Below are 24,019 nucleotides of genomic sequence, written 5' to 3'. Positions count from 1 at the left end.
AGAAACAACATATCTCTGTTAAATTCAATTAATTTGAGTACACAAGATACACTAACACTGTTTCAAATATTCCGATTATTTAAATGCATAACTGTTTTCCGAGTTAACTTTTTCTGTGATATTATTTATCAACATAATTCAAACATAGAATTTTTCATGCACATCATTTCATGTCTTTGTAAGGCAACATTTTTAAAAAGCAAAATATACATTCTAAGATGAAACACACACTGCAGCAGAGCTTCCAGGCATATTAAACTGTCACATGAAACTGAAGCCAGATTTTTAAAAAATTGAAAAGGTATTGGCAAACAAATTATGCGCATACACCACGGTGTAGTTCACATATGAAGCCAGCTAGTGGGAAAATGTGCACCACAACTGTTTCCATCTGGCCTATACATTCCACAGTGCACTAAATATTTAATGTTAATATTCACCCTAACACATGTGTTTTGATATGTATCTGCTTATGATAGGGTGCTCTGGGTGATGAAGGAAACTTGGAAAGTGTTATGCACAAAAAGACAGTTTGTACATAAATTTTTAAAAGTGAGCTGGAAGCAGAAAACTCATTCCAAAAAATGTGAAATACACCTCAGTGTTTCCAGTTGTTACATATAGTGTGTGTGTGTGTGTGTGTGTGTGTGTGTGATTTTCTACTTTACAGGAATACCCTTTGGCCAAAAGCCAAGGTGTGTAGCAATCTATTTGTTGTGCCTGCCCACGACTCAACATCTCCTCTATATGGTGAGTAACACTCTGTCCTTTTAGTAATATTTTTATAAATAAGTATAATTTATATAAATAAGTATAATTTATATGAATCGTATTTTACCAAATACATCAAACAAAATCAAACAACAGTCTGTGGAAGTGCCCTCGTGAGTTGATAACTACTAATAAACACAGATCATCTTTCAAAATTTGTGTTTTGGATTATAAATTGAAATTTCAGGCAACAGCATGTTACTTTATGCACTTGTAATCTAAATGATTTCAAACACAAACTTTAAATTTTCTGTCTAGAGTGAAGAATGCCATACATGAACTAAAATCATGTAACACTGATACCAGCATTTACTTTAATCCACATTCAAGTGGAATAAGTATGCCTTCAAAATGCTACAGAACCTCCCACTGGAATGCATTTTGGTATTTTAATGACATTGATGGTAAGTAGTCTGTAACAAAAAAGTTAAGTTTATCCACACTTGTTTGTGAGGAGATCTACAGCATTTCGTGACAGATGCATTAGGCAGATACTTTACCTCTAAGATTTAACTGTTACTGACATCAAATCATGTTGCTAGTGGTATGGGTAAGTACAATGAATGAAGATTAAATTGTCTTGGTATGATTGAATCAGTTGTGAAAGACTGATTAAGTAACATCTCCACAAATAGAATTAATGTCAAAGAAGTTTCTAAAAGCTGACAGTTACAAAATTAGCAAAGTTTATAAAAAATTACCCGATAGCATGACAACTCCAAACTGTCCAGTTTTAAATAAAGTATTTTTAAGCTACAAATTTTCCCATCTTCTAAAAATGGAATTCTTAAATGTGACCAAAAACGCTTACTCTTCTGAAAGAGAGAAGTGATTGCCATTCCTGCTTGAACATAGTCTGCACGTACGTATGTATGTATGTATGTATGTATGTATGCATGTATGTATGTATGTATGTATGTATGCATGCATGCATGCATGCATGCATGCTTGTATAAATCTTCGCTGATACTATCTTTGTAACTGTGTTAATGTGTGTATGGCACAAAAAACAAAAGGGGGAGGTATGCTGAAAACATTTAATTAGAAGTATAACTGTGTATTATGTAATTTTCTTTATTTTATCTAAGGCTATAACTTTTTGCCAATTACTGTATGATGTGAGCTGTAAATTTCTGTTATCTTTTACTTTTGATTTATCACACAATGCAGTTAACAAAGGATCCAACTTGATGAAATGTACTGACTGCCCTGTCATCAAGTTTATTAGGCAAAGGTTTTGGTCAAAAGGATCCCTTTGATGCACAACTGCAAACACGAAGTGAAGACTGTCACTACCATAGCTCAGAACAACAAATGTCTGCCATCGTTGGTTTCTTTAATTGCAGCACATCCAAGCGCACGAGAGTTTTGTTGTACATGGAACAAGGAAGGAGAATTCTTTACTTTAAATGCATCTGAGCTTGCCATTTTCCTTGCCTGTAATTTGGAAAACAGGAATTCTACTGAAAGGAAGAAGCTTCATCTGTTATGCTGCGCAGGTGTCAAGTATTTTAATATAAATATTCAATAATGTCAATATGGGAATGGTTAGAATAGCAAGAACACACAGTATTTTAAATTTTATTTAAGTATTTCATATTGTATGTAATAGCGATAAGCAGAGTACCAGATTTTATTATAAATAACAAACCATGAATACAGCTTTAAAAAGTCAAAGGGCTTAAACTCTTGCAACAGGTAAGGTTAATTCAAACTGTTAATATGCAATAAATGATGTTATTACTGACACAGTTAAACTAATGAAGCACTTAATTAGTGAAGCAATGCAAATAAAGACAGGTTTGCAAGAGCACCTATTAAAATACATTGATATAATGAATTTTATAAAATTCAATAATTAATGAAAGCCAAATATGTTGTGTGTTAAATAACTGGAGCAGTGCTAATTGCAAAAGCATCTGGCATTTACAGGCAGCTCAGAAGCTTTGTTTGATCCCTTTTATTTCAGTCCTATATTGTAACAGTGCTGTGTTGAGCTTCTCTCTTTGGAATCATAATTCAAAATTGTTAGTTCTGTTCCACAAATACAACAGTCATCAGCATTCAAACAACATATAGTCACCTTTCAGGAATATTCAAGTGCAGACAGCTTTATATGGAAGAATCGCCTTCATCATGTGGTGGTAGTGATCTCGCCATTATTACAGCATGTGCTTCACATGTTGGTTGCATCTCCAGTGCAGAATGTGTATTTTCTGTTTGAGGTGACACTAAACTGAATGCAGTGTGATGTGTTGCTCTCCCACCAGAATTATTTCCCGATGAACTTTGCGACTTGTTCTCTTTTGAACTTTCCATAATTACACTTAAAGCGTCTGGCCGTGGCATAATCGGAAATCTCTCAGCTTGTAAAGGTGTGCATCTTCCTGGTATTTTAAATTCTTGACTATCGGGAGGACTGTAAAAAATGTCAATATAAAGTAACAGCAACTGAAGTAATTTGTGCGATAAATTTGAAAAGTGAACATTATTATTCTCAATAGTTATCACATAGTCTAAAAAACAACAACAAACTTAACAACTGGCAAAATACCGAGAACGTAAATGTCCTACTGAATAGCTTGAAATTAAACATAATAAATGAGACAACATGCTCACTAGTGCCCTTGTGAGTGATAAGGAGTGAGTTAATTCAGGCATTTATTCGCAGGAAAGAGAAGAATGCAAATAAAGACAGAATAGTTCTGCGGTTAGAGAAGGAAAAGTAACATGTCAACCATGGCTCTGATACAACACTCCAATCATTCACCCTAAATGCTTCAAGGAAGCCTGAAACTGGATGGATCAACAAGGATTGAAGTCTTTTTCCTGTATCTTAGTATGGTGTCAACCACTGCACCAACTTGACCAGAATGGTCTCAAGACGTAGTACAGCCCCTGTAAATGTTTGCACATTAATTTTCTGCATAATTCCTCCTACTCTGTCTTCCTCCACAAAACCTTAAAATTTTTCTGATGGGAAATAACTTGTATGATCTGCACAATTTCCTATCAACAAAGTATAATGACAACAGTATTATGAAAGTAGTCACTTGAAACTGTTAACTTCTGATGCTGGGGGTATATTTAATATGTACTTCTTGCTATTATTTGAACACTGATATTAAAAGCTTTGGCTTGTAGTTAGGAAGAATGCAAGAATTTCACATATATTCCAACTTTCACAAAAATTCTCACACATTTGTGAGTTAGATTTTGGTATCTCCATTTACATATTATGAATAAAAAAAAAACAGAAGTGGTGTAATGGTATGTGTCACATATCCACTGCTTGTATTTGTTAATTGTGTAAACTGGATGCATTCACTTCAACAAAGAATTTTGTGAATTATTTCTGATATGTGAAAACAAAGAAGAAATTTCCAACTGCCCCCCTCTCTCTCTTTCAGCTTCTTGCAAGACACTGGAACTTGAACAAAATAAATAAAATATCTTTTAAACAATGAAACACAAACAACTTTAAATAAACTGAATAATTCAGAGTCTTTGTCATACTTTTAGTTATTTTTTTCTGAATGTGCTTTACAGCTATCATCAGCACTGCAAGAGGGAAATAAAAACAGAATTTCGGAAACATGAAACCGTAACATATGAATGGAAAACAAGTAAGCAAAAACAGCTGCAACACATGGAGAGCACACTCACAACTTTTGTTGATTAACTAGATACATAATACTTAAATAATGGATAAAAGATACAATTTTTTGTGCCAGTGGTTCCAGTGGTTCTGGTGGACTGAATGGTGCCATACGTTTTACAAGCAAATATTTTTAAAGAGCAAGAAAATGCCAGAAAGTGTAGCAAAAAAATTAGATCCATTTGCTACTCAGGACAAATCATTTGATTAAATCAACCTCAAATGCAAGAAAACATTGTGCAATGGTAAATTTCTGTATTATCAGCATTCAGTGCGCTCCGAATGTGGTAGCAAGAAAAATGAGCAGTGCTGCAGACAGTCCAACAGTTTGCACAGTGCTATGGAGCACCAGCTTGTGTTGATATCAGTGGGCTATGTACATGTCATTGCCTCTACAACAGTTCACAAAATAAGGACAGAGGCTAATGATGGGAACCATACTGTAACTAGACATCACCAAAATGTACTCCAATACAGCAAATATTTAAATACACACACACACACACACACACACACACACACACTACTGGCCATTAAAATTACTACACCAAGAAGAAATGTAGATGATGAACGGATATTCATTGAACAAATATAATATACTAGAACTGACATGTGATTATATTTTTACGCAATTTGGGTGCACAGATCCTGAGAAATCAGTACCCAGAACAACCACATTTGGCCATAACAACGGCCTTGATACGCCTGGGCATTGAGTCAAACACAGCTTGGATGGTGTGTACAGGTACAGCTGTCCATGCAGCTTCAACACGATACCACAGTTCATCAAGAGTAGTGACGGGCATATTGTGACGAGCCAGTTGCTCGGCCACCATTGACCAGACATTTTCAATTGGTGAGAGATGTGGAGAATGTACTGGCCAGGGCAGCAGTCTAACATTTTCTGTATCCAGAAAGGCCCGTACAGGACCTGCAACATGCGGTCGTGCATTATCCTGCTGAAATCTAGGGTTTCGCAGGGATCAAATGACGGGTAGAGCCATGGGTCATAACACGTCTGAAATGTAACGTCCACTGTTCAAAGTGCCGTCAATGCAAACAAGAGGTGACAGACGTGTAACCAATGGAACCCCATATCATCACGCCTGGTGATATGCCAGTATGGTGATGATGAATACACGCTTCCAATGTGCGTTCACCGCGATGTCGCCAAACACAGATGCAACCTTCATGATGCTGTAAACAGAACCTGGATTCACCAAAAAAGAAAAAAAAAAGAAAAAAAAATTAATTTATGACGTTTTGTCATTCGTGCACCCAGGTTCGTCGTTAAGTACACCATTGCAGGCACTCCTGTCTGTGATGCAGCGTCAAGGGTAACCGCAGCCATGGTCTCCGAGCTGATAGTCCATGCTGCTGCAAACGTCGTCGAACTGTTTGTGCAGATGGTTGTTGTCTTGCAAACGTCCCTATCTGTTGACTCAGGGATCAAGACGTGGCTGCATGATCCGTTACAGCTATGCAGATAAGATGCCTGTCATCTCGACTGCTAGTGATACAATGCCATTGGGATCCAGCATGGCGTTCTGTATTACCCTCCTGAACCCACCGATTCCATATTCTGCTAACAGTCACTGGATCTCGACCAACGCGAGCAGCAATGTCGCGATACGATAAACCACAATCGCGATAGGCTACAATCCAACCTTTATCAAAGTTGGAAACGTGATGGTACACATTTCTCCTCCTTACATGAGGCATCACAAAAACGTTTCACCAGGCAACACCGGTCAACTGCTGTTTGTGTATGAGAAATCGGTTGGAAACTCCTTATGTCAGCACGTTGTAGGTGTCGCCACTCGTGCCAACCTTGTGTGAATGCTCTGAAAAAGCTAATCATTTGCATATCACAGCATCTTCTTCCTGTCGATTAAATTTCGCGTCTGTAGCATGTCATCTTCGTGGTGTAGCAATTTTAGTTGTCAGTAGTTTCTTCCAGCACAATAAGATTATTTTTTTCTTTTTTGTTAATAATATTGCAAGAATTTTATAAATTGCAGCTGGCCCAAATATTTCCGCATATTTATGACAAATAATAAAATCACAATTGCTGACCATCTTTGATAGCCACTTCCTGAGCTTATATACGTTCCTTCTGTACACATTTTATTTTTAACATTTTGTACTTCAGGGACATTTTAGATTATTGCTACTACTTCTAAGTCAGCTTCTTTTTCCATGTAATTAAACCACATTCCTCGATTATGTTTAGAAATTTACCATTGCTCAATATTTTCTTACAGTTAACTCAACTACAGTGTTTATTTTGCACATGCTCTCAAGATGTTTGGGTAAAAAAACGATCCAATTTGTTTGTTTGTTTTGGGTACATATACTCTTACACATTTGTATATTGACATCAAAGTTATATTTTACATGGTTTACTGCATTAATCATTTAAATTAAATAAAAGAACATAAAAACAATGCAACGCTCTAATATTAAAATTGTGCGTCTGTTGATTTTACTACCCTATGCTTAACTTTTACTAACTGTTTTTACATATGTATGTACGATGTGACTTGCAAGTGAAGTTTTTTTACACTTAACACACTTTACTTCACTTTTTTTTTATCAGTTTCTCCACATAGATGACATCTGCCTCACTTTTCACTCCAAGGATAATTTTTTTCCAATGTTATCATTTCCTCTTGGAATATGTACTCGTTTCCTCCTTTCGGTATCAATTAGCTGCTCACCAAGAGTTTCTAGGAATAGTTTTCTTTATTGTTGGGTGTTTGCTTTCCCTTTGGAGGTAAGTTGCCTTGCATAGCACCTAACAGTTATATGCAGATATGTCAATGGTATCTGAAAACACAACAATATACTCTCTGTGTGTGTCTCTTTACTGTACAATTCATCACCATCACCATCACTAGTATTTCCACAGCTGTTTGAGGCCGTCTCCTGGTGCCATAAATGACTTGCACTGAGATGCAGAGTGTTCTGTCCTTTGTGAAAGCAAATGTTATGTTTAAATAGGAGTCCTTGTCTGTAATAGTTTTGGTGGGATAGAATGCCTGTTTTTTCATGCAGATCCAAACTTTGTGATCTGTCTCATCATCAGCATTTATCCTGGTGTGCAGAGGGTGAAAAAGCTGTCAAAGATAATATTCTCCCCAGTCAAGCCATAATACACATCAGTTGCAACCTACCCCTTGGTTCTTTTCAGGGGTGCTACCATGTTTCCTGGTTTAAGCCTGAATATTCCATACATTACTTGTTTCACTGTCACAAAGTACCCAAAATGTGAGCCATACGTTGCTGGTTTACTAGGCATATATGGGCGGAAAGAGCAGTTTCCCCCGAATGCAACAAGTTACTCATGTACAGTAATAAACATACTGGGAATATATAATTTAGGTAATACGTCTACCCATTTCTCCCAAAAATCCCTTAGAGGTGCAACTTGTCTTGTTCTCCTTCTTGTAGTCTTGTCCCACAGTCATGAAATCAAATAACCGTTGATATCTTTTTGAATGTTTCTTGTGACATTGCAGTTCTGAAAATTGGGTGTCATTTGTATACATCGTATAAACTTTCAGCACACTCATTATGCGACGTATATAAAACTCTTGCTAACAACAACAGACCTACATAAGCAAGTAGCTCAAGTACATTAATTTTTTTCCACTTGTCTCCAACTAAATGTGTTCCTTCAACATTAGAATGGGTGAGTATAATGTTTTCATTTGATGAAGGAAGGAAAAATTCAAAAACTGAGTATTCATTTGCAACGTTGTTCCAGTTGAGATTGGGGTTCTGTCTTACATTCAACTGATTTATCCTTTGGAATCAGAACTGCACCGCTTACCATTTGCTATTGTGTCTTCTAGTAAAGATAAAGAGCTGCATACCGAAAGATAACCTCCATCCTCCGAAACTACATCACTATCAAGTATGTTCAACAGTGTCCCTCCTGTTTCATCATCTTGGAAAAAGACCTTTATCTTGGGGGGAGGGGAGGGGGGGGGGGAACTCTTTCAAAATATATGTATTTTAAAGGCAAGAAACGTGTGTCCAGAGCAGAAATGAACTGATTTGGTTACAGGAAAAATCAATTACTTGTGCTCCTCCTTTCCTCAGAAATAGACATCCTATTGTTCCAAACAACAGTGACTTAACTTTTTTATCCTATGCTTTTGTACCTCCTTAAACCACCGATAGAAGCCCAAGTGGACCCCAGGCAGAAAACTGTAACTAACTGAACATAATTATCTTATGTTCTATTCAGAACAAATAAATAAATAATTTATGGTATATGCTCTAAAGGAACAGCGTCCTCTGAAGGAAACAAATCGTTCATATAGTCACATGTTCAGGATTATAGTTTGATTTGCAATGGGCAACAAAAAGTTTAAAAATAACTGTAAGTACTGCTTATTTATCAGTTCCTTTTCATTTGGCCCTTTTTCTTGTAGCATCAAATCAAATAAATGGTAACTGTCGAAATCTAATTCTAGACACTGGGGCAAGGAAATTGTCTCTCTTGTAGAGAGGATTTGTAGTCCACAGAAATTCTACGGTCTCCCCTTGAGCTTTTAGGGCTCCTACTGTGATGAGAATGCCTAAATAGGCATTTGTAGCACACTATTATATTTATTATTTTTTATTCAGGTATTTTGCACACCATTCATCATTAAAATTGAGCCTTTTATTAGTGCAATCTGCAATAATTTGTACCACATGTTTGTCAATGAATAACTGAAAGCTTTGCTGATGAACTGAATACCTCAAGATCAAGAGGTCAAACCAGAAGGCATAGTAATTACACTGTGCGCAGTCCGTCGTGTTGTGTTTGGTGGGTCAACCAACAATACCATGCAGTTTTCCCATACAGGCAATGAACATTGTTGTGTTCATTGTTTCCGTCATTTACTCACTGTCATTTCCACAGTCTTATGTCTGGAGTTTCCTCTTCTTGTTCTCAAGCATCCTCATTCTCAGAATCTGAACTTTTAACATTCATCTTCATCGTTGCTACCATTTGTTATTTGATAACTTTCTCTAAATCCCTATGATTATCTAAATCAAAAGTTATACCTTTCCATTTTGGCATAACTACATTTTACAATGCACTGTTTCCATACAATTTCAAATCAACAACGCATGCTACAATAATTGAAAACCAAGAAGTAGCCAACATTAAACTCTCACGATGCAGAAAATTTTATAAGACATGAACTGCTATGATGGGTCCGAATGAACCCCAAGTTGTATTTTATTTTTTTACAATTGTATTTATTGAACATTTTACTGAACTCTTATGGTAATAAAGCTGACTAAATTTGAAACATATTACAAAAATTTCTAAATTAGATATTTCACTCATAAAAACTAAAAAGTTTATCACTCGAGTCCAGTTGAACCTGTCGTAGCAGAGACACATGCACATTCCATTGTTGTGGAAACTGAATATCGTCAGAATTTGCTGTAACACTGAAGATTAAAATACACATTGTCTAAAAAGACCTGAACAGCTTAAGAGGTACATTTAAGTGAATGTCAAACAAAAACTCAAAATAATTTCTTTTCTGTTAGGTTTCTTCAATAAGGAAGAAAATAAAGTCAATTGAAGCACTTTATTAAAACCAAATATTTTCAAGATGAGAGATTCCTTTGGAGGGGGGGGGGGCGGCGCAACAGACCTGAACCCTCTTCCAAAGAGTAGTATCATTTTAGTAAAATTACTAGGATACATAGCTGGAAAATACATGTATCTTGCTTTCGACTGCTCTTTCGGATATTTGTTTAAGCAGAGTAAATATTTGATTGTCAACTGTCTGTCGCAATTCTTTTCAACAGCACCCAGTTTTGTTCACCTCAATTCTTGATGTTTTTAAAATAGCTAATTGCTTGTGTTCAATGTGTCTGTAACAGGTTTTAAATCTTATTTGTGACAAATTTTATTTTTTCTCCTCTGAAGTCTGACAGCCATAAAAACTAAACCGGTTAGCTGTTGAAATAAATTAAAGTGCGACTGAGACTTACAACCTTTCTTCTGGAGATGTATTAAGGTCAATAAATGATCACCTCCAAAAGTCCAAGTGATCCCATTTCAACTCGTCAATTTGTCTATCACTAACAAAAGAGCTGACTGCAACTATAATAGTGTGAAAGATGCAAAAGACAACTGATTATGTGTTAGGCAAACTCCAAACTACTGCTTCCCCCTCATATTTTGTGTGTGTGTGTGTGTTTGTTTTTTTTCTGGGGGGGGGGGGGGGGGGGGGGAGGGAGGGGTGTTTGCAGCACGACAGCATGCGTGTGTGTTTTACCCGGTCCAGTGGACTTCAAACCACTGAAGGTGAGACTTTGATTACTGATTACCTGCCTCTGTGTGAGCGATGCTTTGTTCATAAAATAGAGCTACACTTGTTTCTCACATTTTTCTTCTTAAATACAGTGGAGTTGCAGAGGGGACAATTCCTTAGGGAAAATGATGTGGACACAAGAAATGGATAACTGTCTTACAGAAGTGCTTGTTAGGTCTGATTCATTCTCCCTTTTTCTTCTATTCATGACACTTTTTTTGTGTAAGGCTTTTTGGTATATATAGGGTGGTCAAAATATAACTGACCGCAAAAGTGTTTTCAGCATTCCAAAAAGCAGAGAAATCCTAGAAAAAACATCAGCAACACTTGTTTCTAGTACATTCCATACAGAGCAGTTTTCCTGTTTCTTATTTAGGCTAACATATTTTGCATCCAACCTTTCAGTATGGTTTTATTTTGGCAACTATGTGTAAGCTACAAACAAAATTAACAGCACAAAAAATGTAAAAGGTGTTCAAATATACCTGGTGTCACTGCTGTCACTACTCAAAGGACCTCCCGATTTTCTATTTGGTGTTGATGATATCAAAGTTTTGGAGAACATCAGTGAGCAACATGTATCATCTAATACTCTGGGTTCTCCCATTGGTCCCCCAAAAAAGTCGTCATTCTGCAAATGAAAACCATTTCAAACTTCAATGTCGTCATTCAAGACACAACTTACCACTGCACACAACAAATGCACATAATGAATGTGCACCATTTAACCAAATCAATAAAATGAAAATATGCTGTTTTCAGATCTAATAGCACTGCTTCAATTTCAAATTTGTTACTATTCCTCACAGCATTTTGTACTTCAGATGCACATGCCCACTTGAGAGTGAGTCTAAAAGGCAGTACATAATTTGCAGAATTAAAATAGTTACAATCTCTACTTACTACAGATGTGTTTGCAGGATCTACAACATTTTCTTTTTGGTTTGTGGACTTTGGTAGAGCATTTTCTTTGTTCTCTGGAAATAGACCAGTTTCTCCTCTTAATGCAGCCGACAGCTTTACTGGTGAACTAAGTTGAAAATCTCTATCTTCGGGCTGCCTGTGAAGCTCAGGACATAATTCATTCCCTGAAATTTTAGTGGATGACTACATATTAACACAACAAATCCACAACAAAAATGGAATTCTATGAAGTATGTTACAAGCACACATTCAGCCAATCAGTCTTAGGGCAAAATTTATTGTAGCTTATTTGCTACAGTATTATCATGGTCTCAGCAGGAACTGTTTGTTCTCACAAACTGCTGACAAAGAAACTGCTCCACTGCAAATTATACATAAGGCCAATTACTGTCATGTACCATATGGAAACCAGGAAAAAATTAATGAACTACAAGATTTTCTATCTATAAGGAAAAAACTACTGCTCATGGATAGTTACAGTGAAATAAAACATTTTTCTGTCTCACTGTGACAAAAAAATCTTATCTGCACAAGGAGGAAGAGGAAGGGGTGGAACAGACATCATTGTTTTCCATTTTTTAGCACAACTGCCACACCTCTTATCTTCACTTTGACATAAAAGAGGTGAAATAAGGGACAAGTACCAAAGTCCATTCACTATTTTCTGTCAAATGAGTGCCACCTTAGTGTTTTCATAGATTCCTACGACGGTACTAAACTGATCTGTGCAGAGCGCCCGAGTAAGTCACTCCACATCCATTGGCTAGCTTTACTCTGGTCAAATTAACACTCATCTGGCCAGCCTTTGACTTTCTACCTGCCTCCTACAGCAGTAACAGAGATAACGGGCAGCACAGCACTAGTCGGAAACTCCGACTTACTTGCCAGTTAACCAAATCTGCTGACCAGTTCTATTTGTAATAATTGTGAATCGCAAGGCACATTTGTTTCCTGTCTTCACCACAGTTTCAGTTCATGTTCCTTCACACACCACCACCACCACCACCACCACCACCACCACCACCAAGTCATGTGCTCACTATCCCACACCAAAATAAACAGAAGTGAACAAGACAACATTCTACACCAAACTTGAAATGTTCTTTCTATATAAGCCATACACGCAGACACATTTCATACTAGTAAAGTATAGTCTTCAATAATAATAATAATAATAATAATAATAAAGCAGCAGCTTGATTGAGCAAATATGAAATGAAGTTACACTGGACTACCTTCTGCTTCTTTTTTAGTGGATTGGGCAGTATAAATAATATGGAGTATATGTTACAAACAGTCTAACCAAATATATGTTTGATTTGAGTAGAACAAAAGGGAACAGCAACTTGTTTACTATTGAATTTGGGACTAACAACACAAGAAGTGAAACATTTAACATTTATACTGCGTTAATCACAGTCTGGAGTTCAAAAGGATTGCTCTATTGAAGCAGTTATTTAGACATCTACTGAGCACATAATGAAAAATGTCAATGAAAAAATGTCACCAACTTACAAAAGCATTTTGTTGTTTCACTCAAAGTATTCTAAAAACAGATATTGTGTGTTTATAGGGTACATGACTCAGTTCTTGAAACAAGATGCAGAACGTTACACTACAATGTCCAGTTATTTACTATACAATAATATCAGTGAATATACAAAGAAATTGTTGTTACACTAGAATGTTCAAGTAACACAAAGAGAGATGCATTATCATCTTCATTGGGAAAATCATGATAGATGTTCCACATGGTTTGGTGGTGAGCTCAGTATAGTTCTCTTGCTTAATGTTAATGATGTACCATTTTATTTGAATCAGGAAACACAATCATCCATTTTTGGGTGTAATAAAAGTATTATTGTCATGTGATGCGCAGAAGCAGCAATAGAAAAATAAATAATGTTATTGAAGTTATTAATTTTTTTCCAAAAACTGGACCATCTTCAAACTTGAAAAAACACTGCTCATCAAGTTCTGTGTTGTCAAAAGTACCCCACTTCCTATAAATGCTATGTGATACATAAAATTAGAGTAGAAAGTGATATGTTCTTGAGTGTGCATATTGATTATTACAAAAGTATACCTGCTAAAATGTCTAAGTACGGCTACTTTCGTCATTACAATTCTTATGAATGACTGACAATTTTGCGGGCATAAAAATCAGTTAAGTTTACACACCTTCATTTATTGATGTTATATGCGAGAACATTCTTGGAGTAATTACCCACTTACAAAAGAAAGTCTTCATGATACAAAAGAAAGTCTTCATGATACAAAAAAAAACAGTAATTCAAATATAAGTATGGGTTCCACCTGTGTGCATTTGCAGGAATCTGTGCAAGTAACTGATAATATTAGCTACAACCACATGCACAATGCCACCTCAAAAAAACTCTTCATCCTGCTCACTTCCTACTCCCAACTTTGACTTCCACTGTCCACCACCTCTAAAACAACCTCCTAAGCTCCCCCGTGTCACCTCACAGCTGACAAAATGTGTCCTGCAGATGTACTACATTTACCCCACCCTCCAAAACTCCCTCCCACAACCACATAGAATCCAGAACCAAAACAGACCTGACAAACAGTCACGAACCTTTCCTTCAAAAACCTTAGCCCCACAGAAGTAACAGTCCTTCCCAAAGGTCTCACCTGTTGCCCCACTCCCAAATTCAGTATGACCTCCTCTCCTCCTTCCGGTCCCACCATAGTCAACCACAGACCAATGTTGAATCCTGCCTGACTCAATTCCCTCTTCCACCCACCCCCACTGCCCCCAAATCACCCCCTGTTAACTTACCAGAATTACTTAACCTCAAAGCTTGCCTCACCATCATTCCCCAAATTTCTCAACATGCAAACTAACCTTACAACCACAGAAAGAACTACAATCCACCACCTAAAAACTGATCCTGACTTTACAATCTTACCTGCTGACAATGACTCCGCCACCGTTGTTTTGAACCGAAAGGATTACCTGGCAAGACTCCACCAGCTGTCAGATTATTCCATCCACAAACACTGCCACAGTGACCCCATTCCATCTCTAGTCTCTCCTCAAATCCTTAGGCCCACCCCAGAACTTCTCCCTGGAGTCCATTGCTCTCCTCATCCCTACCATTCCCTGCACTCCTACCTTCTACATGCTTCCTAAAGTCCATAAACCCAACTACCCACGATGTCCCATTGTGGCCAGTTTCTGTGTCACCACTGAGAAGATCTCTGCTCTTGTAGACCAAGACCTACAGCCTATTAAACCCCAACCTACCCTCTTATATAGAAGATACCAACCACTTCCTCTGAGTCCCCACAGTTCCTGTTCCTTTACCACAATGGCCTGCTCATTACTATCAATGCCACCTCCCTTTGCACTAATATCCCTAATCCCCATGGCCTTACCACCATCTAACACTACCTTTCCAAATGACCGACAGATATCAAGCCAACAAACTCCTTCCTAGTCACAATGACCAACTATATTTTCACCCACAATTACTTCTTCTTTGAAGGCATTATCTACAAACAAATTCGGGGTACAGGGCACCCAATGGCACACCATCCTATGTCAATCCATTCATGGGCCATCTAGATGAATACTTCTTAAACACCAAGAATCCAAAACCCTCACCTGGTTCAGATTCATTGATGACATTGTGATCTGGAGAGAGGGTGAGGACACCCTAAACACATTCCTCCAGAACCTCAACACCACCTCCCCCATTTGCTCCTACACAACCCAACAAGCCATCTTCCTTGATGTTGACCACCACCTCAAAAATGGCTACACTTGTACCTCTGTCCATATCAAACCTACCAACCATCAGCAATACCGTCACTTCGACAACTGCTACTCATTCCATACCAAGAAGTCCCTTCCATACAGCCAATCCACCCACGGTCGTTGCATCTGTAGTGACGAGTGGTCCCTCTCCAAATATACTGATGGTCTCACTGAGGCCTTTACAGATCATAATTACCATTCCAACCTCATACAAAAACAGATGTCTTGTGCCCACCATCTCCCACAGTCCCACCATACGGCCAAAGATGAGCATTCCCCTCATTAGATTAGATTAGATTAGATTAATACTAGTTCCATGGATCATGAATACGATATTTCGTAATGATGTGGAACAAGTCGAATTTTCCAATACATGACATAATTAGGTTAATTTAACAACATACTTAAGTTGATATAACAACTTTATTTTTTTGTGTTTTTTTTGTTTTTCTTTATTTTTTATTTTTTTATTTTTTTTAATATTTTTTTTTTTTTTCTTAATTTATATCTAAAAATTCCTCTATGGAGTAGAAGGAGTTGTCATTCAGAAATTCTTTTAATTTCTTCTTAAATACTTGTTGGTTATCTGTCAGACTTTTGATACTATTTGGTAAGTGACCAAAGACTTTAGTGCCAGTATAATTCACCCCTTTCTGTGCCACAGTTAGATTTAATCTTGAATAGTGAAGATCGTCCTTTCTCCTAGTATTGTAGTTATGCGCACTGCTATTACTTTTGAATTGGGTTTGGTTGTTAATAACAAATTTCGTAAGAGAGTATATATACTGAGAAGCTACTGTGAATATCCCTAGATCCTTAAATAAATGTCTGCAGGATGATCTTGGGTGGACTCCAGCTATTATTCTGATTATACGCTTTTGTGCAATAAATACTTTATTCCTCAGTGATGAATTACCCCAAAATATGATGCCATATGAAAGCAATGAGTGAAAATAGGCGTAGTAAGCTAATTTACTAAGATGTTTATCACCAAAATTTGCAATTACCCTTATTGCATAAGTAGCTGAACTCAAACGTTTCAGCAGATCATCAATGTGTTTCTTCCAATTTAATCTCTCATCAATGGACACACCTAAAAATTTGGAATATTCTACCTTAGCTATATGCTTCTGATTAAGGTCTATATTTATTAATGGCGTCATACCATTCACTGTACGGAACTGTATGTACTGTGTCTTATCAAAATTCAGTGAGAGTCCGTTTACAAGGAACCACTTAGTAATTTTCTGAAAGACAGTATTGACAATTTCATCAGTTAATTCTTGTTTCTCAGGTGTGATTACTATACTTGTATCATCAGCAAAGAGAACTAACTTTGCCTCTTCATGAATATAGAATGGCAAGTCATTAATATATAATAAGAACAACAAAGGACCCAAGACTGACCCTTGTGGAACCCCATTCTTGATAGTTCCCCAGTTTGAGGAATGTGCTGATCTTTGCATGTTACGGGAACTACTTATTTCAACTTTCTGCACTCTTCCAGTTAGGTACGAATTAAACCATTTGTGCACTGTCCCACTCATGCCACAATACTTGAGCTTGTCTAGCAGAATTTCATGATTTACACAATCAAAAGCCTTTGAGAGATCACAAAAAATCCCAATGGGTGGTGTTCGGTTATTCAGATCATTCAACATTTGACTGGTGAAAGCATATATGGCATTTTCTGTTGAAAAACCTTTCTGGAAACCAAACTGACATTTTGTTAGTACTTCATTTTTACAGATATGTGAAGCTACTCTTGAATACATTACTTTCTCAAAAATTTTGGATAAAGCTGTTAGAAGGGAGATTGGACGGTAATTGTTGACATCAGATCTATCCCCCTTTTTATGCAAAGGTATAACAATAGCATATTTCAGTCTATCAGGGAAAATGCCCTGTTCCAGATAGCTATTACACAGGTGGCTGAGAATCTTACTTATCTGTTGAGAACAAGCTTTTAGTATTTTGCTGGAAATGCCATCAATTCCATGTGAGTTTTTGCTTTTAAGCAAGTTTATTATTTTCCTAATTTCAGAGGGAGAAGTGGGTGAGATTTCAATTGTATCAAATTGCATAGGTAGGGCCTCTTCCATTAACAGCCTAGCATCTTCTAATGAACACCTGGATCCTACTATATCCACAACATTTAGAAAATGATTATTAAAAATATTTTCAACTTCTGACTTTTTGTTCGTAATGCTTTCATTCAATTTGATGATAATACTGTCTTCCTCTGCTCTTGGTTGACCTGTTTCTCTTTTAATAATATTCCAAATTGTTTTAATTTTATTATCAGAGTTGCTGATTTCAGACATGATACACATACTCCTGGATTTTTTAATAACTTTTCTTAATATAACACAGTAGTTTTTATAATTTGATAGTTTCTGGGTCACTACTCTTTCTTGCTGTCAGATACAGTTCCCTTTTCCGGTTACAAGATATTTTTATACCCTTAGTAAGCCATGGTTTGTTACAAGGTTTCTTACGAGTATATTTAACTATTTTCTTGGGGAAGCAGTTTTCAAATGCATTTACAAAAATGTCATGAAATAAATTATATTTTAAATTGGCATCAGGTTCACAGTACACCTCATCCCAGTCTAACTGCTGTAGGCTTTCCCTGAAATTTGCAATTGTTAAATCGTTGACTGAACGTACTACTTTGGAGGAATGTTTAGTGTTGCTGAATGGAGCTATGTCATATATTGTAACTAGCTGTGCACCATGATCAGAAAGACCATTCTCAACAGGCTGAGCATTTATCTGGTTAAACTTATCTTGGTCTATAAAGAAGTTATCTATCAGTGAGCTGCTATCCTTTACCACCCGAGTAGGAAAATCAATAACGGGTGTCAAATTGAAAGAACCGAGTAATACTTCAAGGTCATTTTTCCTATTACCCTCTTTCAGAGAATCTACATTGAAGTCCCCACAAATAATAATTTGCTTCCCCCTGTCTGACAGATAGCACAACAAGGAGTCCAAATTTTTCAGAAATAGATGAAAATTTCCTGATGGGGACCTATATACAGTTACAATTATAAATGTGCCTTTATTTAATTTAAGCTCACAGGCACATGCTTCTATATGTTTCTCTACACAAAACTTTTTTGTTTCTATACTTTTTGCACAATGATAACTTTTGACATATATGGCAACTCCTTCTTTCTCCATATTTTCTCTCATTACATGTGCAGAGAGCTTATAACCACTTACATTTACCTTATCCATATCAGTAACAATGTGATGCTCAGACAGGCATAGTATATCTATTTCATTCTCAGCTTCTAAATCTTCTAAACAAACCAGAAGCTCATCTACTTTATTCTTTAAACTCCCAATATTTTGATGAAATATACTTACATTATTTTTAATTATACTTTTATGAGAACCTTTCCTTATTCTAACATTTGCAGTACTCTCCTGTCTGAGTTTCTCATTGTGCTTAGGCCTAGTTCCTATACCAGTGGTCACATGGTGTTCAGAGAGGCAGATTATGTCAACTGGGTTGGGTGACTTTAATTCATCAATGCAATTACCTAGGACTGAGGTACGACTTGGTGGAGATAAAATTTCTGGTGATTGGTGAAAATTTATAATTGGTAGCTGTGATTGGTGATCCAATGTGCTAGAATTGTGCTGTTTAATTTCTTTCCTAAACTGAAGATTTGTTTCAATCCTGACCTCTCGTAGAACTTGACATCTTTCTGTCTTACCTATCCTAAAAAAGGTGCTGCTCCAACACCTGTAACCACTGGTATTTTACCATTCATGGCAGTGCCTCCCCCCCTTAAATTTCCTGCTATTACCCCAGCCAGTTTCCCCTTCCCTTTCCTGTTGAGATGTAGGCCGTGACTACGACTCAGTACCACTCAGGACTGGTGCAACTGAATTACATTATCCACCAGGCTTTCGACTATCTCTTGTCATGCCCTGAAATGAGAAATGTCCAACCTGCTATCCTTCCCACTGCTCCTACAATGTATTCCACTGCCCACCGAACCTACACAATATACTCGTCCATCCTCACGCAACCCCTGCTCCCAATCCCTTACCTCACGGCTCATATCCCTGTAACAGACCTAGATACAAGACTTGTCTCCTACATCCTCCTTTTCTTGCTTCGATTAGTACAACACTGGTGCAAATATTGTAGTTTTTAACACAACTATTGCAGTCTGGGGTAAAAAACTATCACAAAACATTAAACATTATTCAGCCAAGTTATTTTAATGATATTACTTTTATATGAGAGAGAATATTCTTATTTTGAGGAGTAAGTGATACTAGATCAACGAGACTTCAAGCAAATTTTGTCCTTCATGAAAAACTTCTTTCAAAATCAGGAGAGAGTAAGTAATCATTACACATGCGGCGGCATGCATTACCAATATAGTCCAAAACACTGCTCATAAAAATGGGATTTTTCAGAGGCTCATACTTTGCATTCTATTGATGATAGAATAATGTTTTGGATTGTCCTTGGGCTAGGGAACATTTGCATAACAGAAAGATTGTCTTACTGTAACTATCCTACAATTTAGGGTCAGTTTTTTAATATTACACGCGTCCTCCAGTTTAAGTAAATTGGTTAGTTCTTTTTGCATTAGATGTGGTCTACGGCATGCCTTATGGAAGCACCATTTAGTCCATGATCGGTTTCTGAGAAAACCTGAAAAGTAATCAGCATTAGATATTTAAGTAACTAATAATAGTAACTAATAACAGCAAATTGTTCAAATTTTAACAGTATAGTCTCTAACATTTAGCGAGGAGTGCCATCTTCCCGTTTTCTTAGTATCTTTATCCATTTCTGAGATACAGAGGTTCAAAATATCCTAGTTTTACAAGTAAAATACACACACAAATCTGGTGTGAGGTGAATATGTAGTTTTTAAAGTGACAGTGTGGAGAAATATGCTGTAAAGTGTCTTTGTTCTCATCAGAAGGGCTCTGGGAACCCCACTGTTTTAGAATGAAGCACATTCAAAATGTTTGTGCATGTAAAATCTTGTCTGAGGAGTAAAGGTAGTTGTGTGTTATTTCAATTTCACAAATGTAAACTATCAAAACTTTACTGACACAAAATTCTTTTCACATGAGTGACACCCTATGCTGTAGCAGGGAAAAGAAGAAAACCAGTGGAGAAATTCTCCTACTGGAGCACAAAAAGGGTGAATATGCTCCTGTTTAAAAGGCTAATTGAAAAGTGGGGTACATGATGCCTCATTTTACCTTCCTCGGCACCGTTAAAAATTTTCCCACAAACGAACATATTCACACTCTTTAACATGCAACCCACTTCTCTCTCTCTCTCTCTCTCTCTCTCTCTCTCTCTCTCTCTCTCTCTCTCTCTCTCTCGACTTCCACATCCTCTTTCTCTTTATTCCTCCCCCACTGGCATTGTCTCCTCCTCTCTTTTTCTAGCACTGTTCTGTCACTGTCAACTTTGTTACACTCCTAATGTGTCCCTCTTTCTTTCACACCACCACTGTCTCCTTTGCTCTTTCCATATCACAATTACTGTCTTGTCTACTATCTTCCAGTATTTAATACTTTTTCATCTCTTTCCCACTACCACTGTCTCCTCTTCTCTTGGCATAAGAAAAACCTAACTTGTCCCCATGCCAAAGTTTTTGGGAAAATTTTTAAAGATGTTGAGGCACGCAGAATGAGGCAGTTGGCACCCCACTTTTCAGTCAGGGCCATTTAAACAAGAACATAAAAGCTTATTCTGTGCTGTGATAAGAACACTTTTCCATTGCTCAAATAATTATTTAGTTCTTTGGCAACAATGAAACTGGTAATGATAAAATTTTTCCAAATTATGCAGTCAAGTGTACACAACAAACTCAACAGCAATCCTTACGCTCTTTTGTTCAGAAAGACAAATTCTCCATCACTAGCAATTTTGGAAACTATCAGTTCAAAATTAAGTTGCCAAAAAGGAAGTTTTGTATACGCATAAAACTATGCATTGTCAGAATGGGAAAGCAGATGCAGCAGAAAACAATCATTAAGATGAAATTGAGAGAATAAATGCTGCTGATGACCTCACAATAATGGATATTGCTGGATGGAGCAATACGTAAAATAATGGAAAGGCAACCACTCACCTACAGGATTCAATGTGTGCATCACAGTAATAAATTACAAGAAAACAGCATTCATGACTGAGCACTAGCACTTTTTCTAGCACTAGCTAGGTGGCAGTTTTGGGCAGGGAGATAGCGAGCCCGCAGGATGTGTTGAAAACACATTCTCATCTGTGTAATTCAGAGAAACTTGTGCTGGAAGGGGCAATTCAAGTGGCCCATGTTGTGAAGCAGCTGTTGAAGTCGTTTGTGTTGCGTCCAGCTTGTTTGTCAACTGGATGATTACGTTTGAGTGTGCAACAGTTTTGCAGTGGACATTCATGTGAATAGACAGCTATTTTTCATACCTACACAGAATGTCGTACAGCAACACACGCGCGCACACACACACACACACACACACACACACACACACACACACACACACACACACACACACACTCCTGCGGCCATGGCAAGACCAGTTATTGATGCTCAATTACTGAATGTGGTTGCTCGAGCTGATGGATGTGGGCAGGTGGGTAGCGAAGATGCAAAGAGGGGGTAGCTGTAAAAGGCAGGTCTTTATACAGCTGACTTTTTGGCCACACAACAAGACGAAAAGAGTATACAAGATACAACAAAAAGATATGTTGGAAGAGGATGAGGGGGAGAAAAGAGCGGATGAAAAAGGATAGAAAGGTGAAGAGAGAAAATGGTAGGAGGAACAAAGGGAGTGGGAATAAAATCAGTGAATGGTCTGGACAGAGGACGAGTGACATGGAGAGAAGAGAGAAGGGAAAATGCAAGGTGAAGTAGTGCGGACAGTTTGGTGGCAGTTTTGGGCAGGGAGATAGCGAGCCCGCAGGATGTGTTGAAAACACATTCTCATCTGCGTAGTTCAGAGAAACTTGTGCTGGAAGGGGCACTTCAAGTGGCCCATGTTGTGAAGCAGCTGTTGAAGTCGTTTGTGTTGCGTCCAGCTTGTTTGTCAACTGGATGATTACGTTTGAGTGTGCAACAGTTTTGCAGTGGACATTCATGTGAATAGACAGCTATTTTTCATACCTACACAGAATGTCGTACAGCAACTGCAGCACAGCTGACATCTAAAATGGTTGTTTTCACACATAGTCCTGCCTTTTAACGAGTAGGAAATGCCTGTGACTGGACTGCGGTAGGAGGTGGTGGTGTGGGTGTATGGGACAGGCCGTGCACCTAAGCCAACTACAAGGTAATGACCCTTGGGGTGTAGGATTGGGAGTAGGATTAGAACAGAGGTGGACAAGGATATTCTCAGTGTTGGGGCATGGCAGAATGTCATGTAGTCAAAGTCTTGGTGCAGGATGTGGCTGAGCTTCTGGGTGATCAGATTAGTGCTGGTTGGTGGCTGGTTAAGAGGTTTCCTGGTTTCTTAGGAGCAGATTGCACAGGAGACTTGTTTATGGATTATCTGGATAGGATATTGTGTCAGTAAAGGGTCTCCTGCTTTCCACTGTGGATGCAGCATCCACGCATGGCAAGACTGTAGGGGAGGGATTTTTTTGACAAAGAATTACTGACAGATGTCAAAGCGAAGGTACTGCTGGTGTTTGGTGCACTTCATATGGCGAGACAAATTTGTGGATCAATCTGAGAAATGGAGATCAACATCTAGGAATGTGGCTTGACGAATTGAGAAGGACAAGGTGAGGCACATTTGGGAATACGTGTTGAGGTTATGGAGGAAAGAGCAAAGGTTGTCCTTTCCGTGAGTCACGATCCTGAAAATGTCATCAATTAATCTGAGCCACACAAGAGGTTTCAGATGTCAGGTGGACAGGAAGGATTCCTCCAGATGACCCATAAATAAATTGGCAGTACCAAGGATTTTTTTGCATATTTGGCCTTCGAAAGTGAAATAACTGTGGGTCAGGATGCAGTTGGCTAGGATGATTGGGAAATAGGTTATGGGTTTTGTGTTGGGACAACTTTGGGAAAGGTAGTGGTCCATAGCCACAAGACCATGGACATGGGGCGGTTGGTGTACACAGACATCAGATCCACACTGACCAACAAGGAATCCAGTGGTCACGGGACAGGAACTGTGGAGAGGTAGTGAAGTAAGTCAGCAGTGTCTTAAATGTAAGATTGGAGGTTACAGATAATATTTTGGAGGTGTTGATCAGTGAAGGCAGAGATGTGTTCTGCGAGTGCATTTTCCCAGCCATAATGGCAACTTCTAGGGAGAGACATGTGGCTGGGTTTTCGGAATAGGAAACAAGTTGGAAGGCAGGAGGTCACTGGCGTGAAGAGGGACCTAAGGCCTTGAGAAGTTGCTTGAGACCATGTTGGACTTCTGGGATGGGATCATGGTTATAAGGTTTGCATGCAGTCATCAGAAAGTTGGTGAATACCCTCAGTTACATAGACACTACAATTAATGACCACTGTGGTGGAGTTATTGTCTGTGGGAATGATG

The 24,019-nt window shown here is 37.8% G+C and overlaps 1 protein-coding gene across 3 annotated transcripts in view; it reads right to left on the bottom strand.

Moving 5' to 3' along the window:
• LOC126484011 (uncharacterized) overlaps positions 1 to 24,019 on the bottom strand; it is a 134,886-nt gene that overhangs the window by 203 nt on the left and 110,664 nt on the right. Inside the window, exons 10-13 of one of the 3 annotated variants that reach the window (XM_050107332.1) lie at positions 11,668 to 11,852; positions 11,250 to 11,395; positions 2,855 to 3,190; positions 11 to 1,184 (exon numbers count right to left, since the gene is read on the bottom strand). In XM_050107332.1, coding sequence (XP_049963289.1) covers positions 2,884 to 3,190; positions 11,250 to 11,395; positions 11,668 to 11,852 — 638 coding nt within the window. In that variant the 3' untranslated portion in view covers positions 11 to 1,184; positions 2,855 to 2,883. Of the gene's footprint in view, positions 1 to 10; positions 1,185 to 2,854; positions 3,191 to 11,249; positions 11,396 to 11,667; positions 11,853 to 24,019 lie in introns of those variants that run through there. The other 2 variants (XM_050107331.1, XM_050107333.1) reach the window with 2 other exon arrangements.

The sequence above is a fragment of the Schistocerca serialis genome, chromosome 6, assembly GCF_023864345.2.
Source record: "Schistocerca serialis cubense isolate TAMUIC-IGC-003099 chromosome 6, iqSchSeri2.2, whole genome shotgun sequence".
Classification (NCBI taxonomy): Eukaryota; Metazoa; Arthropoda; class Insecta; order Orthoptera; family Acrididae; genus Schistocerca; species Schistocerca serialis.
The sequence above is the reverse complement of the archived record's forward strand: the minus strand, read 5'-3'. Positions and strand labels throughout refer to the sequence as shown.